We start from the raw sequence: 14,293 nt of genomic DNA on the forward strand, positions 1-14,293 counted from the left end.
CACAAATAAAGAAAAAAAAAAAAAAGACAAAAAAAATGCTTGAAAAAAAAGGCCTGAAATAATGTGTTAGTCATAATCAGAAAAATGAGGTTGATCTCGGCTTTTTCTGTAAGCATACAAAACCAATTGTTCCTTGATGCTCATGTAGGACATGCTCATGCAGCAGACAGTTTTAATCTCTCACCAACTGCAAAGTTGCTATGTAAAGTAGGACTGATACCAGCCTGAGCTTTCATGGAAATATCTGTGCATCCTAACAGTTGACTGACTTATATGAGAACATGTTTTTTTGGCTCACTGGGCACGTTTTCAAAAAATTGTGCTTTTTTGGTTTCTGAGAACACAAAGAAGCATTTTCAAAAGCATTACCATCCATATGTGTCCCTTAGTCTTGACCGGAGAAACTTTATTTAATTTTTTTTTCATACATTTTCACTTTTTCCCCTGGCTGTCTTCACTGAAATCTTCCTACAAATCTTGAATCAGATAACTTGTTTCTCATTGTCAGATTAAAACTTCATCAGTATAAGCAGAGTACAGCTTAGACTGTACTGTAAGAACCATAAACTACCATAAAATGATGGTAGTTATACTGAAAATCTATGCTGTGTCTTGAAGGTTTGGCCACTAATGAAACCCATCACGCAAAGTTTTTTGTGTTTATGGATGCTTAGTGATTTGTGATCTAATAATCTGTCATCTCCTAAGTGTGTAAGTGAGCAAGAGTTAAAAGGATTTAGTATATATAGCATATATTTTTACTGATACACCATCTTTGATTTCATATCATATACACAGGTGTGAGTAAAAAACTAAACATTTTGAGGATCATTAGTAATTTGTGAAGGGGGATATGTTTTTTTGTTCTAGTTTTACAAGTCAGAACAGATTTACGTGTTTCGTAGGTTCCAATTGCATTGCATCGAGATGGGACTGATGGCCAAGCCACTGTGTTTTGGAGTTTGAAACCCTCTGGGGTCAATCAGAAGGCAGTAACACATGATGATATAAGTCCTTTTAATGGCTCCGTTGTTTTCTTATCGGGGGAAAGTGAAACTACAATCAACATTACTGTTAAAGCTGATGATGTACCAGAGATGAACGAAACTGTGTTGTTAACTTTGGACAGGTATTGAACCCTAATCTCACTTCATACGTATCAGTTGTAATAGTCAGTTTAAATACAACAAATCAGCACAATATTAATTAGTAGGTACTGCCTGTATTTTTTTCATAAGTGCCTGAAGACACAGTAGGCTCTTGGATCAGCCTGTGTTATGGATCCTTCTTTGAGTGAAGATCAGTGCAAAAAAACCATGTTGTATTGGTTATCTAGTGCCTTAACTTTATTTATATTTTGATGGAATTAATGTATGCTATTTAAAAAGTCCTTTCAGCTTTGATCTTTTGTGATAGCTCTTAGTTATATATCTTTCTAGAAAAAATATTTAGTGAGGTAATTGGGAAACCTATAGTAAAGAGTAGAAAGCAATGCATAACTGTGTTTATGTCAGAAAAAGGTTTATAGCTAGGCTGCTGAAGAATTAGATCAGCTTTTTATTATTTTGATCTGCAATTCCAGTATTGCTTGCTCTTGCTAATTAGATGCTCATCACAACCCCTGGCTGGTCTTTGTGTTACAAAGAGTACTGTGGTGTTTCTGCAGCACGGTGTTGTTCAAGACAAAAACAAATGGAGACTATTGTGAACAGTTGCTTTCCAGGTTCATCCCAAGGAGTTCATTAGTGTGCACAAAGAGGGAAGCTAAGATGAGAAATTATGATGGAAGTTGTGAAGAAGTCATGTAAGGTGGCCAAAACATGGGAGTGGAAGGGCAGGAAACGAGTATGTAGATGGAGGAAGTGGATGGTGTAAATGGTCAACTTTTTAAGTTCTGACAGCTCTGGAGGCGTGTGTAACTACAGCTTTCTGCCACTTAATCTGAGTAGAAGCCCTAGGCTGTGCCTTGAAAATGCAGTGGAGATTGAACTGGCAGCTGAACAAATGTAACCACTGTTCTGCTTTTACTAGGTGTAGTGGGAGTAGCAGGTTCTGCTGATTGTGAGGTGGCTGGTAAAAACTGTGCCAGCAGTAAGCAGTTTTCCCACACTTGACAAGGTCAGAGAGTGAAGTGAGGAACAGGTGGTCTGCCCTGGAAAAATAAGTAAGCAAGGAGGGCATAAAATCTGAACTTTTCTGTAGACCTGTATAGAGTCCCTCAAGGCTTCGAGTGAAATTTGGCAACTTTAACATAAGCAGAAGCCAAGAATGAAATGACTGCAAAGATCATCCTTTCAGTGCTGGAGATGACTCTACAAATCAGGGTTGGAGAATACTGGCAGGGTTGTGTGTGTAAGCTTGTGGTATTGCTTTCTACATAGTTTGTATTTTCTGGAGGAACAGAAGATTTCAGTTTCCAAGGCTGGCAGCCAACACCTCACAGCAGTAGTGAATTAGCATGAAGACAAAGATGCAGTGTGCTGTGGATGTGCTTGTACTGTTCTGTAAATTGTACCATAAGTCAGTAGGAAAATAGGGTCTGTGAGAACTGTAGACATAGAAATACATTCATAAGCATTCTATTTATTGCAATTAGTGGTAGCATGGATAAAATAATAAAAATAATTAGTTCTAACACGGATGTATTATTTGCAATTCAGTGATGTTGTTAGGGCAGTTCACATTTTAAATGAGCTTTGATTACATCCACAGCTGTAAAAGAAACTGTCCAAGCCATTAAAAAGAGTATTTTCTTTCTTTGTTCTATGGTCTTTGTCTGTGGGCTGTAGATATTAAAAATAACTCTAAAATACATCCACAAAATGGAGGCTAATGTGTATCATGAAGAATGTGGTTCCAAAGAAGACAGAAGAGAACAATCCTGTACCTGCTGAAGCTTCTTCATGTTTTCTTTTTTTTAGGAGCAGCTTCAGGTTGAATGTGTGCCCATATCTGAATAGGTCTAAATTGAGACCAAACATAAATAAAGCCAGATGTCTGTAGTGAAAGCTTGGTCTTCTTGATGAATGTAGGTGGAACAGGCAATTTAAACTGTGTGTATGCTTTGTGAAAACATATATAAGTGCTAGGGTTGTTCATTTTACCTGGTACGCTCAAATGGAAGCCAGTTTTACAAAAATCTGATTGTGGTTTTTGCTTTCTGCACAAGGTGTTCTCCTGCTGGCCAGTGTCACCTCCTCAGTGAGGTGCAGGTACACAGCTGTTGGTCTGGCAGCTGGGACAAGCAGAGGGCCAGGGCCCCACATGGGTTGTGTTTGCACTCTTAAGTGAGTGGTGGTGAGGGTGAGAACGGGTGGACTTTGAGATCTGTGAACAGCAGTATACTGATGAATTCATTTTAATTTGTGAAAGTGATAATCTATGAACAGAAAACTAAACAGTCCTTATACTGATTTTTTTTTATTATTTTTTTTTTTCTGAGTCATCACTCGTAGACTTTAGGATGCTGGAACAGATTAATGTACATATGTTATGAGCTAGATCTCATTTATTTTATATAATACAGCAAAATTGAAGCAATGTGATGAGGGGATTTTTTAGTTCTATTAATTTATTCAGTGTAATACAGATTTCCACAGAAGGAAGTTCTGTCTCTAGCAGATTTAGAAAACAGATTTTTTAAGAAGTGCAAATGCAAACCCTGAGTTTGGCAGTTTCAACATGAAATGTCTGGTACTTTTTTAACATCTTTGTGTTAAACGGATTACTTTGTGTCAAAAAGTTAGCAAGTCATAGAAGATCCATCTAAAGCACTGCATATTGTCTATGGTCCTTAATACAGGGCTTAAGTTTATATGCTGTGGGTTGCTGTCTGTCCTGGCATACACAGAAACACTAATAGACTGTGTGGGGTTGAGTTGGGATTTTCTCCTAACTTGGGGATTTCCTATGGCTAGTGTCTGTTTCAGAGCCACATCTATCAAGTAATTTTTCTGTTCAGTATGTGTGATGCTATAGGAATTACCTCTTTCAGTGTAAAACATTGGCTTTTTCTTTAGGATTTTGGTCAGATGTTTTCTTGATCGCGGAAAAGTTATTTGAAAATCGTAGAAGAATGTTTAAATTAGTTCTCCTGGACACCAACTGCTAGCTCTTATTACTTTCCAAAATAATAATGCCGTATATCTCCTGCTACGAATAACAAAAATTTAAAAAGCCTCCAATATAAAACAATCTCTGGATTAAACCTGGTGAGAAGGTGTTCACTCTGATGAGAAGGACTGTGGAATTTATAATGTGGCAAATCCTACTTTAATACTGCTCTTTAAAGCTTGGTCCTGCCATTAAATAACTAGATAATCCTGAAAAAAATTGGCAAAGGGGCAAACACTTGCTGCAAACCTTGGAATAAAATTGAGGAACATTCCATAAACAATCTGAATTCACTTTTTCTGGGATACTCTGATATGAATTATGGTTGTTTAGAAAGTGTGTTTTGCATAGTAACAGCAATACACACTTACAGTAACAATTCAGTTTCTCGGGTGCCTTTTAAAACATTCACTTTCTGCGAGTTTCCAACATTTCATCCAAAGCTACAAAATCTGTGCACACTGCATCCCTTAATTTATTTTTTTTTCCAGTGCTATTTATTTCATAGTAACATTGAAATATCCATATAGTTTCTAATACTGTCTGTTTAAAAAAGTGCAAGAAACATTTGAATCCTTCTCTTACTTGTCCTAATTACTATGTAGTTCTTGCTAAATAATAATTTATGGGTTTTTTATATGAAATTTAAAGAAATAATGAGGAGAAAGAAAGGCAAGTGGCTTTCCTAGTGAGAGGGATCTCCTTGCTCCTCCTGGTGAAGTGCTCTCTCAATTAGCTGGAGCTGCGTGGCTAAAGAGCTGTGTACAAGGAGCTGTTTTAGCTTTCATCATTACTTCTGAAAGCCCTCACCATGGCAAGCCATATGTTTCGGAAGTTCTGAATAGCTGTTTTGGTTTCATTTCCACACTGCTGCTATAGGAATCACCAATGAGATGGTGTCACATGCCACAAAAAGTGAAGCAGGACTAACTGGACCCTGTGCACTCCCTGGCAGTCTGGACATCTTTACTGTGTGATCAAAGGACTTTCCATGAACTGCATGTTGTCCTTGGTTGTTGTCAGGGAATGTAGCAGGAGCTGATGGCTGGTGGCCTAGGGACTGTGTGATGGTTTATAGCCAGTCTGGTAATATGGCTGGTTGGGCAGGGACCCATCTCACCCACCCTGGTGAGGTGGTCTAAATATTCACTCTTCTAGTTTACACCGTCCCCCCTTTGCCTTATCTTTGCAAACTAAAAAGTTTGTCCCCGTCTTTCCTATAGGCCCCCTTTAAGTATTGAAAGGCCAAAGACATCAGGTGGGGTCATGGTGGTGGTTCAGGTCCATCCAGGAACACATGTCAGGTTTAGGCCAGGTGATCGTCACTCTGCTCAGGCTCAGCCCAGCAATCACCAAGTAGGTCCAAAGCAGGGACACAAATCCAAGGTTGTGCCAGGAGGTCTCCTACTGGGCTCTGATTCAACGATGTCACAAGAATTTATGCATAGGCATGAGAAATCCTATCATGTACACCATTTGTTGCTCATATACCAGCAGCTCAGAGCTAGAAGCTTAAGCCTAGGTGCTTCTCTTCCATTTTTTGCGTAGGCTGTTTTATGCCTTTTATTAGTAGTGACCAACATGCACTCTGTCAGAACAGTGATAGCAATCTAGCCAGTCATGCAGAGAAACATGGTCAGATCAATCAATCAAGCAATAAGTGTGTGACATGATCCTGGTGTTGAAAATGGGACTTGGGTGGAGAAACCTCCTGAACAATGATTTTCTTTAGCACTGGATGGTCTGAACCTGACTATCTGCTTTCTGAGCTGCCAGTTCTCTAGATTCTGTTCTGACTTGCACTGTGACTGCTTAAAAGTAATTAAGTATTGCCAGTTTTCTCAGTTCTTTCAAAGAACACCTAGAGATGCTCAAGATGCACACCTTGTGGTACTTGTGACTGTTTCATTTCTGCAGCTCTGCCATGATGTGTCAAACCACAATATTAGTTTCTAGTGCTACTCATCAGTTCGTCTTAACAGGCTTTTTTTGTCTGACCTGTGTTTGGTCTCATGCAGTGTAACTTCTCAAAGCTGAAAGAGATTTTATGTCTGACATGCCCTTTCACTTTCTGATGAATTATTAAGCCTTAACTATTTAGGCTTGTACCAACATATCAAAAACTCACTTGACACAGTGGTTCATTTGTATTCTGTGTTGTAAATTGTATTACCAACAGCTTAGCAATGTAATTAAATTTTAGTATTACCAACTGTGGAATTTTCTCCTTGATCTTTCATCGTAATAATACTTTGATGATTTTGGAACACTGTTGCATGTGTTTCTGAAGGAGCGGAGAGTGTCTCAATGTATAATATTTAAAATCCAGACTCATTAGAAATCAAAGAGAAATTTCTATTAACTCTGATCTCCTAGTTAAGAATGTCTCTGCATGTGTATTTTCTTTATTTTCTCAAACTTTTGAGTGAACTTATCTCTCTTGAATTCTGATGAGTTCTTTTTGACATTAGTGAAAGTCAGAATTTCACTTCGTAAATGACGTTGTAATCTCTTTATTTTGAGACAGGTTTTATGTTTTATACATATTTATTTTAGATTAAAAAAGCAAAAATACATGATTGCCATTTCAGAATAATATTGCCCTTTCTTGATGTGGTATTTTTTTATAAGTGCTTGGCCAAAATGGAACAAATTAAGAGATAAAAAAATACTCTTTTCTTATTTTTCTGGTTTTGCTTCCTATAGTTTTATATTGGTATTTTACTTTGGTAAGCTGGTTAATTAAAAAATGGTAAAATATAAAGTTTGATGGGATTTTGTACCAAAGTGGGATTTCTTTGTGTCATAGCTGTCATAGCTCCCACTGTGCTCATCTGTTTTTATCGCTGCCTTGGCAGATAGATGAAATAACGTATCATGGAGGAAAGTAGATCTGGTTTCTTTAAATGAAGGGCTGTCTATAATTCTGGGCTGCTGGTGCAGTGGTTGGCAGTAATTGAACTCTTGGAGGAGTGCTTTGTGGGGTGTAGCATGAATGGGTCTTGACATGCTGAATTGGTCATGGGGTCATTTCTCCCATGTGGGAGCTTCCCACTTGCTGACATTCATCAACAGGAAAGTGCCAAGCAAGTTGGGTTCCCATAAAATGAACATTATAAGCATTTGGAAAAGAGAAAGAAAGCTTTGTGCTGTTTGGATTTATTATTATTATTATTATTATTATTATTATTATTATTATTATTATTATTAATTATTATTATTCTTTTCTAAGATTAGCACCATTGAAATTCTAGCAAGTGGCACTTTCATTCCTTCCCCCATCCCCCTTCTTGCTTTCTTTCTTTCTCTGTTGACAGGGTAGAGACAGAAAGGTTTGTCGTGTACTTTGGGTAAGTGCAGTGAACTGTGGTTTGTTTTCAGTGAATCAATGCTTTGTTTAACAAGTGATTGGTTTGGACAGAACCCGTCTTTATCATTTCTTTTCCTCTCAGGAATCACATATTCTGCATCTCCTCAGACAATGCATGCTTGCCCTTTGGTGTTTAATTTGATGGCATGGAGCTCTGGTTTGAAGACGTTTCTTTATGTAGGATCTGAGAATGATGAAAGTTATGAATGCATGGCTCAGTGTTTGATATTTGAGCTTTTGATGCAATAATCAATGAGTTGTTTTAAACTGCCAGAAAGACAATTTGCCCCTACTAAATGACTGCCCTCCTGGCATTACAGAGAAGAATTTCTGTGTGGTCAAAGACGAATAGATATCTTGGTTTTGAGTAATCTACGTTTAGTTTCTGTTAACACAAGCTATCCTGTCTGCTGACATATTTTTTTTAATGTGTAGTAAACATGATATGTTACTCTTTTAAATAGATATTTCCCGTTTTACATCTTATATCCTCACTGCAGATGTGGATATAAGATACAGTGCTCTTTATTTTTTTAAGTGTTGGCATTCCAGTTGTTTATGGAGTGTTTGTGGAAGCAGTTCTGGGACTGATTTCAAATATTGTATACAGTAAATTAGTTTTCATTCTACATGAAATAGTATTACATGAAGCCTGGGTTGTAGTATAGTGAAACCATAAAAACATTTACAGTGTGTTGGACCAAGAGTTCATTGAAATTTTCTTCCAGGAAACATGGAAGGTACACAGGAATCTAAACACTTAAATCACCATGTAATAAGTCATATCTAAACTGTTAGTTTGAAGGTGCATTCTTTATGTATCCTCTAGTAATAGTTTTTCTGGGATTTTTAATGTAATAAACTCAAAACAATGTCATTGAAATTGACCATATCTGAGGAAATGGATGCAAGAAATATGCAAGGTTTCCTTCTCTTGTCAGATATGGCTCATTCAGGTCCAGGATTAAGACCAAGATGGTGTAGCAGTAGCCTAGGGAGAGAAATACTCCATCAAGAGGAGCTCTCTTTCATCTTTTCTGCACTGTTTTCATAGTAGGATTTTAGGCAGCAGGTTTGTGAGCAAACGAGGAGAAAGGGAATGAATCTGAGCTACTGAGAGTAGGTCCAACACTTATTAGAGCCAGACTGGTATCCTACATGTGGTGTCCACATCTTATGGAAGGCAGCTTAACACACACAAGAGGATCAAATTACAGTATTGAGGGGCATGTATCTTCCTATTAGAAGCAATGCTAAATTTTCCAGAAGAGGATACAAATGTGTAGTTTTCAATGTAATTTCCATTGTTTAAGTGATTTTGGATTATTCCTTATATTTTGATCATAACACAAAATAATACTTAATGGAACTCTTAACTTTTTACTGCACAATTCTGTATCTTTTCCTGTGTGTTGTGTGCATGTGTGACTAAAAAAACCCACAATCATCAAATAAAAAACCTAATTAGAAAGCTAAGTTAAGTCAGAAGCAAGTTTTTTCTACAAATGGATAAAACATACAGGTGCCTCTTTCTTAATTTATTTTATTCTTTGCAGGTAATTGTTTAAATAGTTTATTAATAAAATTAATCAGTATTCTGATGTCCTTCACACAGTGATGAATTTACTTGCTAAACAGAATTGTCGCTCAAAAAAACCTTGCCTTCCTTAACCAGGGTCAGTGTGGAAAATCAAATACTGAAATCCGGATTTACTACTCGTGAAATTACTATTTTGGAAAATGACGATCCTGGAGGAGTCTTTGAATTTTCTCCCTCTTCCAGAGGCCCCTTCAATATCAAGGTAGCCACCTGAGTAATTTCTTTTAATCATTATGGACAACTGAATTTAGGCAGAGTGCTAGAAAAAAGCTGAGTTTTCTTTTTCTTTGTTTTTTTTGCAGGAAGGGGAATCTGTCGAACTGCAGATCATCCGCAGTCGAGGAAGTCTCGTCAGGCAGTTTCTACGCTACACTGTAGAACCAAGAGACAATAATGAGTTTTATGGAAGCACAGGAATCCTGGAGTTTAAGCCTGGTGAAAGAGAGATCAGACTTACTCTTCTGACAAGGATGGATGGCATTCCAGAGGTAAAAACTATGATTTTTCTTTCTTCAAATTGTGTTCACAAGCATGTTAGTTTGTTACTTATTAAAATATGTAGAGAGTGGAACAAGTGTGTAGTGGCTTTTCTCTGGAGTGTCTTCCCAGCCTCCAAACTGTATATATCTGGATAAATGGAAGGTGTCTTTGGGTTTAGTTATCCTCAGTGGGTTGTTTGGGGTTTTTTTTCAGTGAATTTAAGCAGTTCCACTTTGAATCCATGTAAGTTTTGGGCACCCATGACATTCTGTTGTATAAAGTGCCATTGATTATTTGAACTCTATGGGAAGAACCACTTCCTTTTTGTTCTCTTTCTAGTTTCACTCAGTGGTCCCCTAAACTAATCTAAACTAATACTGGCCATATAAATACATAGATGCAACACTTGTTTTAATGTTCCTTGAAGCATTACCTGTGAGCTTTTTTCAAGAAATACATGAAGTACAAAGTCCCATTAGGTTAGTAAAACAAGCTGATGCATTTTTTTTTTTTTTCCCAGTTTGCTGTCAATGGTTTGAAAATCTTTGCTTTCCCTGTTACAAAGCCAGAAACATTAATAAATCTTATGGAAAACACCACTTACTTTTCAGGGAGAATTACAAATATATTAGTACTCATGAACTGATGCAATTCTAAGTTAAGTTCACAAAGTAAATCCTTGCCTATAATGCTACTAGATATTTAGAGAAGATGGTCCTATCAGAGACAGAAATCTCTAATTATTTCTTTGTTCTGGTGGCAATGTACAAACACACTGTGCATGTGGAACGTGAGTGAGATTTCCTTTTTGTTCAAATTGTTACACATTTCTGCTGTGGATGTTGGCCTTGTTTGTTTTGGATGTGAATACTGACTATGAATTTTCTTCTGACTATGTTTCACTGTTACAGCTGGATGAGATGTATTCTGTGGTACTCAGTGGCTACAGTGAAATGCCAGGCAAGATGGGGAATGCAACAAGGGTCAATATAACCATTTTGAAGAATGATGATCCACATGGTGTGATTGAGTTTCTACCTGATGAACTATCAGTAACAATAAAGGAAAGTAAAGGAGAAATCATCTACGCTGGTAATTATTTTTTTATTAGTTACAGCTTTATCTTTTGTCTGCCCCTACAAGGCTTTTTTTCCCCATTTCACCTGATTAGGACAATGTCTGACTCAAGTCTCCATTCAGGAGTTTCCAGGGTGGCACAGTTCCAGCAAGACAAGCAGTAAAGACTCAAGTTGAGGAGGATGGGCCTGGAAAGCCAAAGGGATCAATCCAGTAAAAAAATGGTTAGAGAATATGCCAGACAGGGGGGACAGAGTATTGATGTGTGTGCAAAGTACAACCTGAAGGTAATAGGTGTTTGTGGAGCATGAAGAATAGGGTGCTATGTGAGAGAAGAACAGAGCTAAATCTTCATGTGGATGACTTCAATTTATCTGTTTCTATTCAGGTATTTTACAGGAAAAAAAAATAAAATACAAATTTTAGCAAGTTTTAACTGCTTTAGTGGTATATTTTTTTTATTTCCTTTAGTCCTCTCACATAGTTTTGCAAGAAGTTAAATTGATTTTTCTTTCTTTTAGCCTTACTGACCTTTTTCTTTTTGACTTGTTCTATTCTGAAGATGCACACTGACTGTGTATGTTGGTTCTTTTTAGCTTCTTACAGAGTGTTAAGAAACCAGGGAAGCTATGGAAATGTTACTGTGTCTTGGGTTGTTGACCCAGCATGTACCAATGACATCTATCCAGAACAAGGGATTATTTTCTTTGATCATCTGGAGTTTTCAAAAAATATCACCATTTACTCACTGCCGGATGAGGTAAATATGTTTAAAGTGTGTTTTGTGAGTATTTGGGACAGAGTCAGTTCTAAATCATTACCATTTAAGGAAAAAGAAGAAATGTCTGTTTCTAGAAGCCTGATAAAGATTTGTAGGAAAAATCAAAATACTTGGGTAAAACTGAGATTACTTTAGCAAATAATAAAACAATTTGAGAAGCTTGCATAAAAAAACAATCAATCAAACAAAAAAAGTTAGGAAAAATCCTCCACTAAACAAAAAAAGTTAGAAAATAAGTGTAGTTGAATGTGGTTTTATTATAGAAAAATTAATTTGAATACAACATTTGTTTGATAGCAGGAATCCTAATTTCTGTTTTTAATGCTGAAACACTTGAAGCAATATAAGAAAGAATGAGAATAATCAATAGTAAATAAATAAAGCTCTACAAATAGATTACATGTATCAGAAGTAGGAAACTGCAAGATAACTTTTGGGTCATCTGTACCACAGTAAAGATGAGGGAACTTATTTACAAGGATTTTAAACTGATGATTGTTTCCATGTAATAGCATGAACTGTCATTTTTCATCCCTCCTGGCAAACTTAAGGGTCAGTATATGAAAAACAACACTCAGAAAACTGCCTTTTTAAACTACCTCAGCTTTTCGTTTTCATTTCTTCACTGTTTTGTATGCAAGGAATTAATTTTATAATACTTTCAGGTACCTGAAGAGATGGAACTCTTCATCATCAGCTTATTCAATGCTACAGGTGGAGCCAGGCTGGGCAATATAACCAGTGCAATTTTGAAAATTTCAAGGAATGATGATCCCATTTACTTTTCAGGTTAGATATTAGTGTTTTAAAATGTAGGCTACATATACTATGCCAAGGAGAATTTGACAGACCAGATAATGGAGAAATCCTAATCCCAGTGGAGCTACTATAAAAAACAATAATGTTTTGTTGGGTTGAATTTGTATTTGTTTAACCATTCTCTTCGTTGATGCTGGGGTTGGCTAGGTGGCTAAGCACAAAATTCTCTTGTACCCACAAATATTTCCATGCCTTTTATCACATATACCTTCTGCTTCACTGGAGAGGAGAATCCTCTTGGGGAGAAAATAGGCCATGTGCAAGGAGCTCAAGCCTGAACCCCAGTGGATTTGTTGCTTCTGTGTTTTCAGATCCTCTGACAGTGAGTGTTGAAGAAGGGAGTGTGGCAAACTTTACTGTGCTACGGAATGGATCTGCTGATGTTGCTGTGTCTGTCCAGTATGTCACTGTTGATGGAGATGCAACTGCTGGAGGGGGAGACTTTGTTCCCAGTGGAAAGAGCAGCTTCATTTTGTTCGATGTTGGAGAGAGAGAGCAGAGTTTATCTGTATATATTAACGATGATGATATCCCTGAAACTGATGAAATGTTTTATATCTTCCTTTTCAATTCTACAGGTAAATGTAATGATTTTTATGTATGTTTAGTAACTCGCCTATTTAGTTTTTTTCTTTGGCTTCAGTTTTTTTGTCACCTTGGACTTACCATAGAGCAGTATATAAATGTGTTTGGATTTTCGTCATTGATGTTTGTGATTGTAGTTAATGGGACAGAATCTAGTTGGAGGTCTGTGACTAGTAGAGTCCCTCAGGGGTCGGTGCTGGGACTCGTACTATTCAATGTTTTCATCAGGGACCTGGATGAGGGAACAGCCCTCAGCAAGTTTGCTGGTGACACCAAACTGGGAGGAGTGACTGACACACCAGAAGGCTGTGCTGCCATTCAGACAGACCTAGACAGGCTGGAGAGTTGGGCAGAGAGAAACTTGATGAAATTCAACAAGGGCAAGTGTAGAGTCTTGCATTTGGGGAAGAACAACCCCAGGTAGCAGTCAGTACAGGTTGGAGGTTGACCTGCTGGAGAGCAGTGTAGGAGAAAGAGACCTGGGGGTCCTGGTGGACAGGAGGATGACCATGAGCCAGCAATGTGCCCTTGTGGCCAAGAAGGCCAATGGCATCCTGGGGTGCATTAGAAAGGGGGTGGTTAGTCGGTCAAGGGAGGTTCTCCTCCCCCTCTATTCTGCCTTGGTGAGACCACATCTGGAATATTGTGTCCAGTTCTGGGCCTCTCAGTTCAGGAAGGACAGGGAACTGCTTGAAAGAGTCCAGCACAGAGACAAAAAGATGTTAAGGGAGTGGAACATCTCCCTGATGAGGGAAGGCTGAGGGAGCTGGGTCTCTTGAGCTTGGAGAAGAGCAGACTGAGGGGCGACCTCATCCATGGTTAGAAGCACGTTAAGGGCCGTGTCAGGAGGATGGAGCCAGGCTTTGTTCAGTGATGTCCAGTGATAGGACAAGGGGCAGTGGGTGCAAACTGGAGCATAGGAGGTTCCACGTAAACATCAGAAAAACCTTCTTTCCTGTGAGAGTGACAGAGCCCTGGGACAGGCTGCCCAGAGAGGCTGTGGAGTCTCCTTCTCTGGAGACATTCAAACCCCCCTGGACACGTTCCTGTGTGATGTGCTCTGGGTGACCCTGCTCTGGCAGGGGGGTTGGGCTGGATGATCTTTCCAGGTCCCTTCCAACCCCTAGGATTATGTGATTCTGTGATTTTTTTTCTTGAGTTGTTTAACTGGAAACAAAAATCAAATGATACAGCTGAAACCTTTCCTGCAAAGGCAATTGCAGTGAAAGTCTCTTTCAAATGTTAATGTTCCAAATTAGATGGGATTTTGACTTGACCACAGAAACACAAGGCCAAAGACTGTTAGTACTGCAGCAGCCTTAGGGAAATAAGGATTCTTTTAGATTTTTTGTCATGCTCCAGTATATACAACACAACTGCCTGATTTTTGTCAAATCAAACAGAATGGCATTATTTTAAAGGAAAAGCATTTAAATTGGTCTCTGTTTTATTTCAGTAGTAGTGCAAT

At 38.0% G+C, this 14,293-nt stretch overlaps 1 protein-coding gene across 1 annotated transcript in view; it reads left to right on the plus strand.

The window, feature by feature from the left end:
• Positions 1 to 14,293, plus strand: part of ADGRV1 (adhesion G protein-coupled receptor V1) — a 278,553-nt gene that overhangs the window by 26,540 nt on the left and 237,720 nt on the right. The window contains exons 11-17 of the mRNA XM_051642551.1: positions 906 to 1,129; positions 9,159 to 9,285; positions 9,386 to 9,571; positions 10,475 to 10,655; positions 11,237 to 11,400; positions 12,087 to 12,210; positions 12,552 to 12,818. Coding sequence (XP_051498511.1) covers positions 906 to 1,129; positions 9,159 to 9,285; positions 9,386 to 9,571; positions 10,475 to 10,655; positions 11,237 to 11,400; positions 12,087 to 12,210; positions 12,552 to 12,818 — 1,273 coding nt within the window. The remainder of the gene's footprint in view (positions 1 to 905; positions 1,130 to 9,158; positions 9,286 to 9,385; positions 9,572 to 10,474; positions 10,656 to 11,236; positions 11,401 to 12,086; positions 12,211 to 12,551; positions 12,819 to 14,293) is intronic.

The sequence above is a fragment of the Apus apus genome, chromosome Z, assembly GCF_020740795.1.
Source record: "Apus apus isolate bApuApu2 chromosome Z, bApuApu2.pri.cur, whole genome shotgun sequence".
NCBI lineage: Eukaryota > Metazoa > Chordata > Aves > Apodiformes > Apodidae > Apus > Apus apus.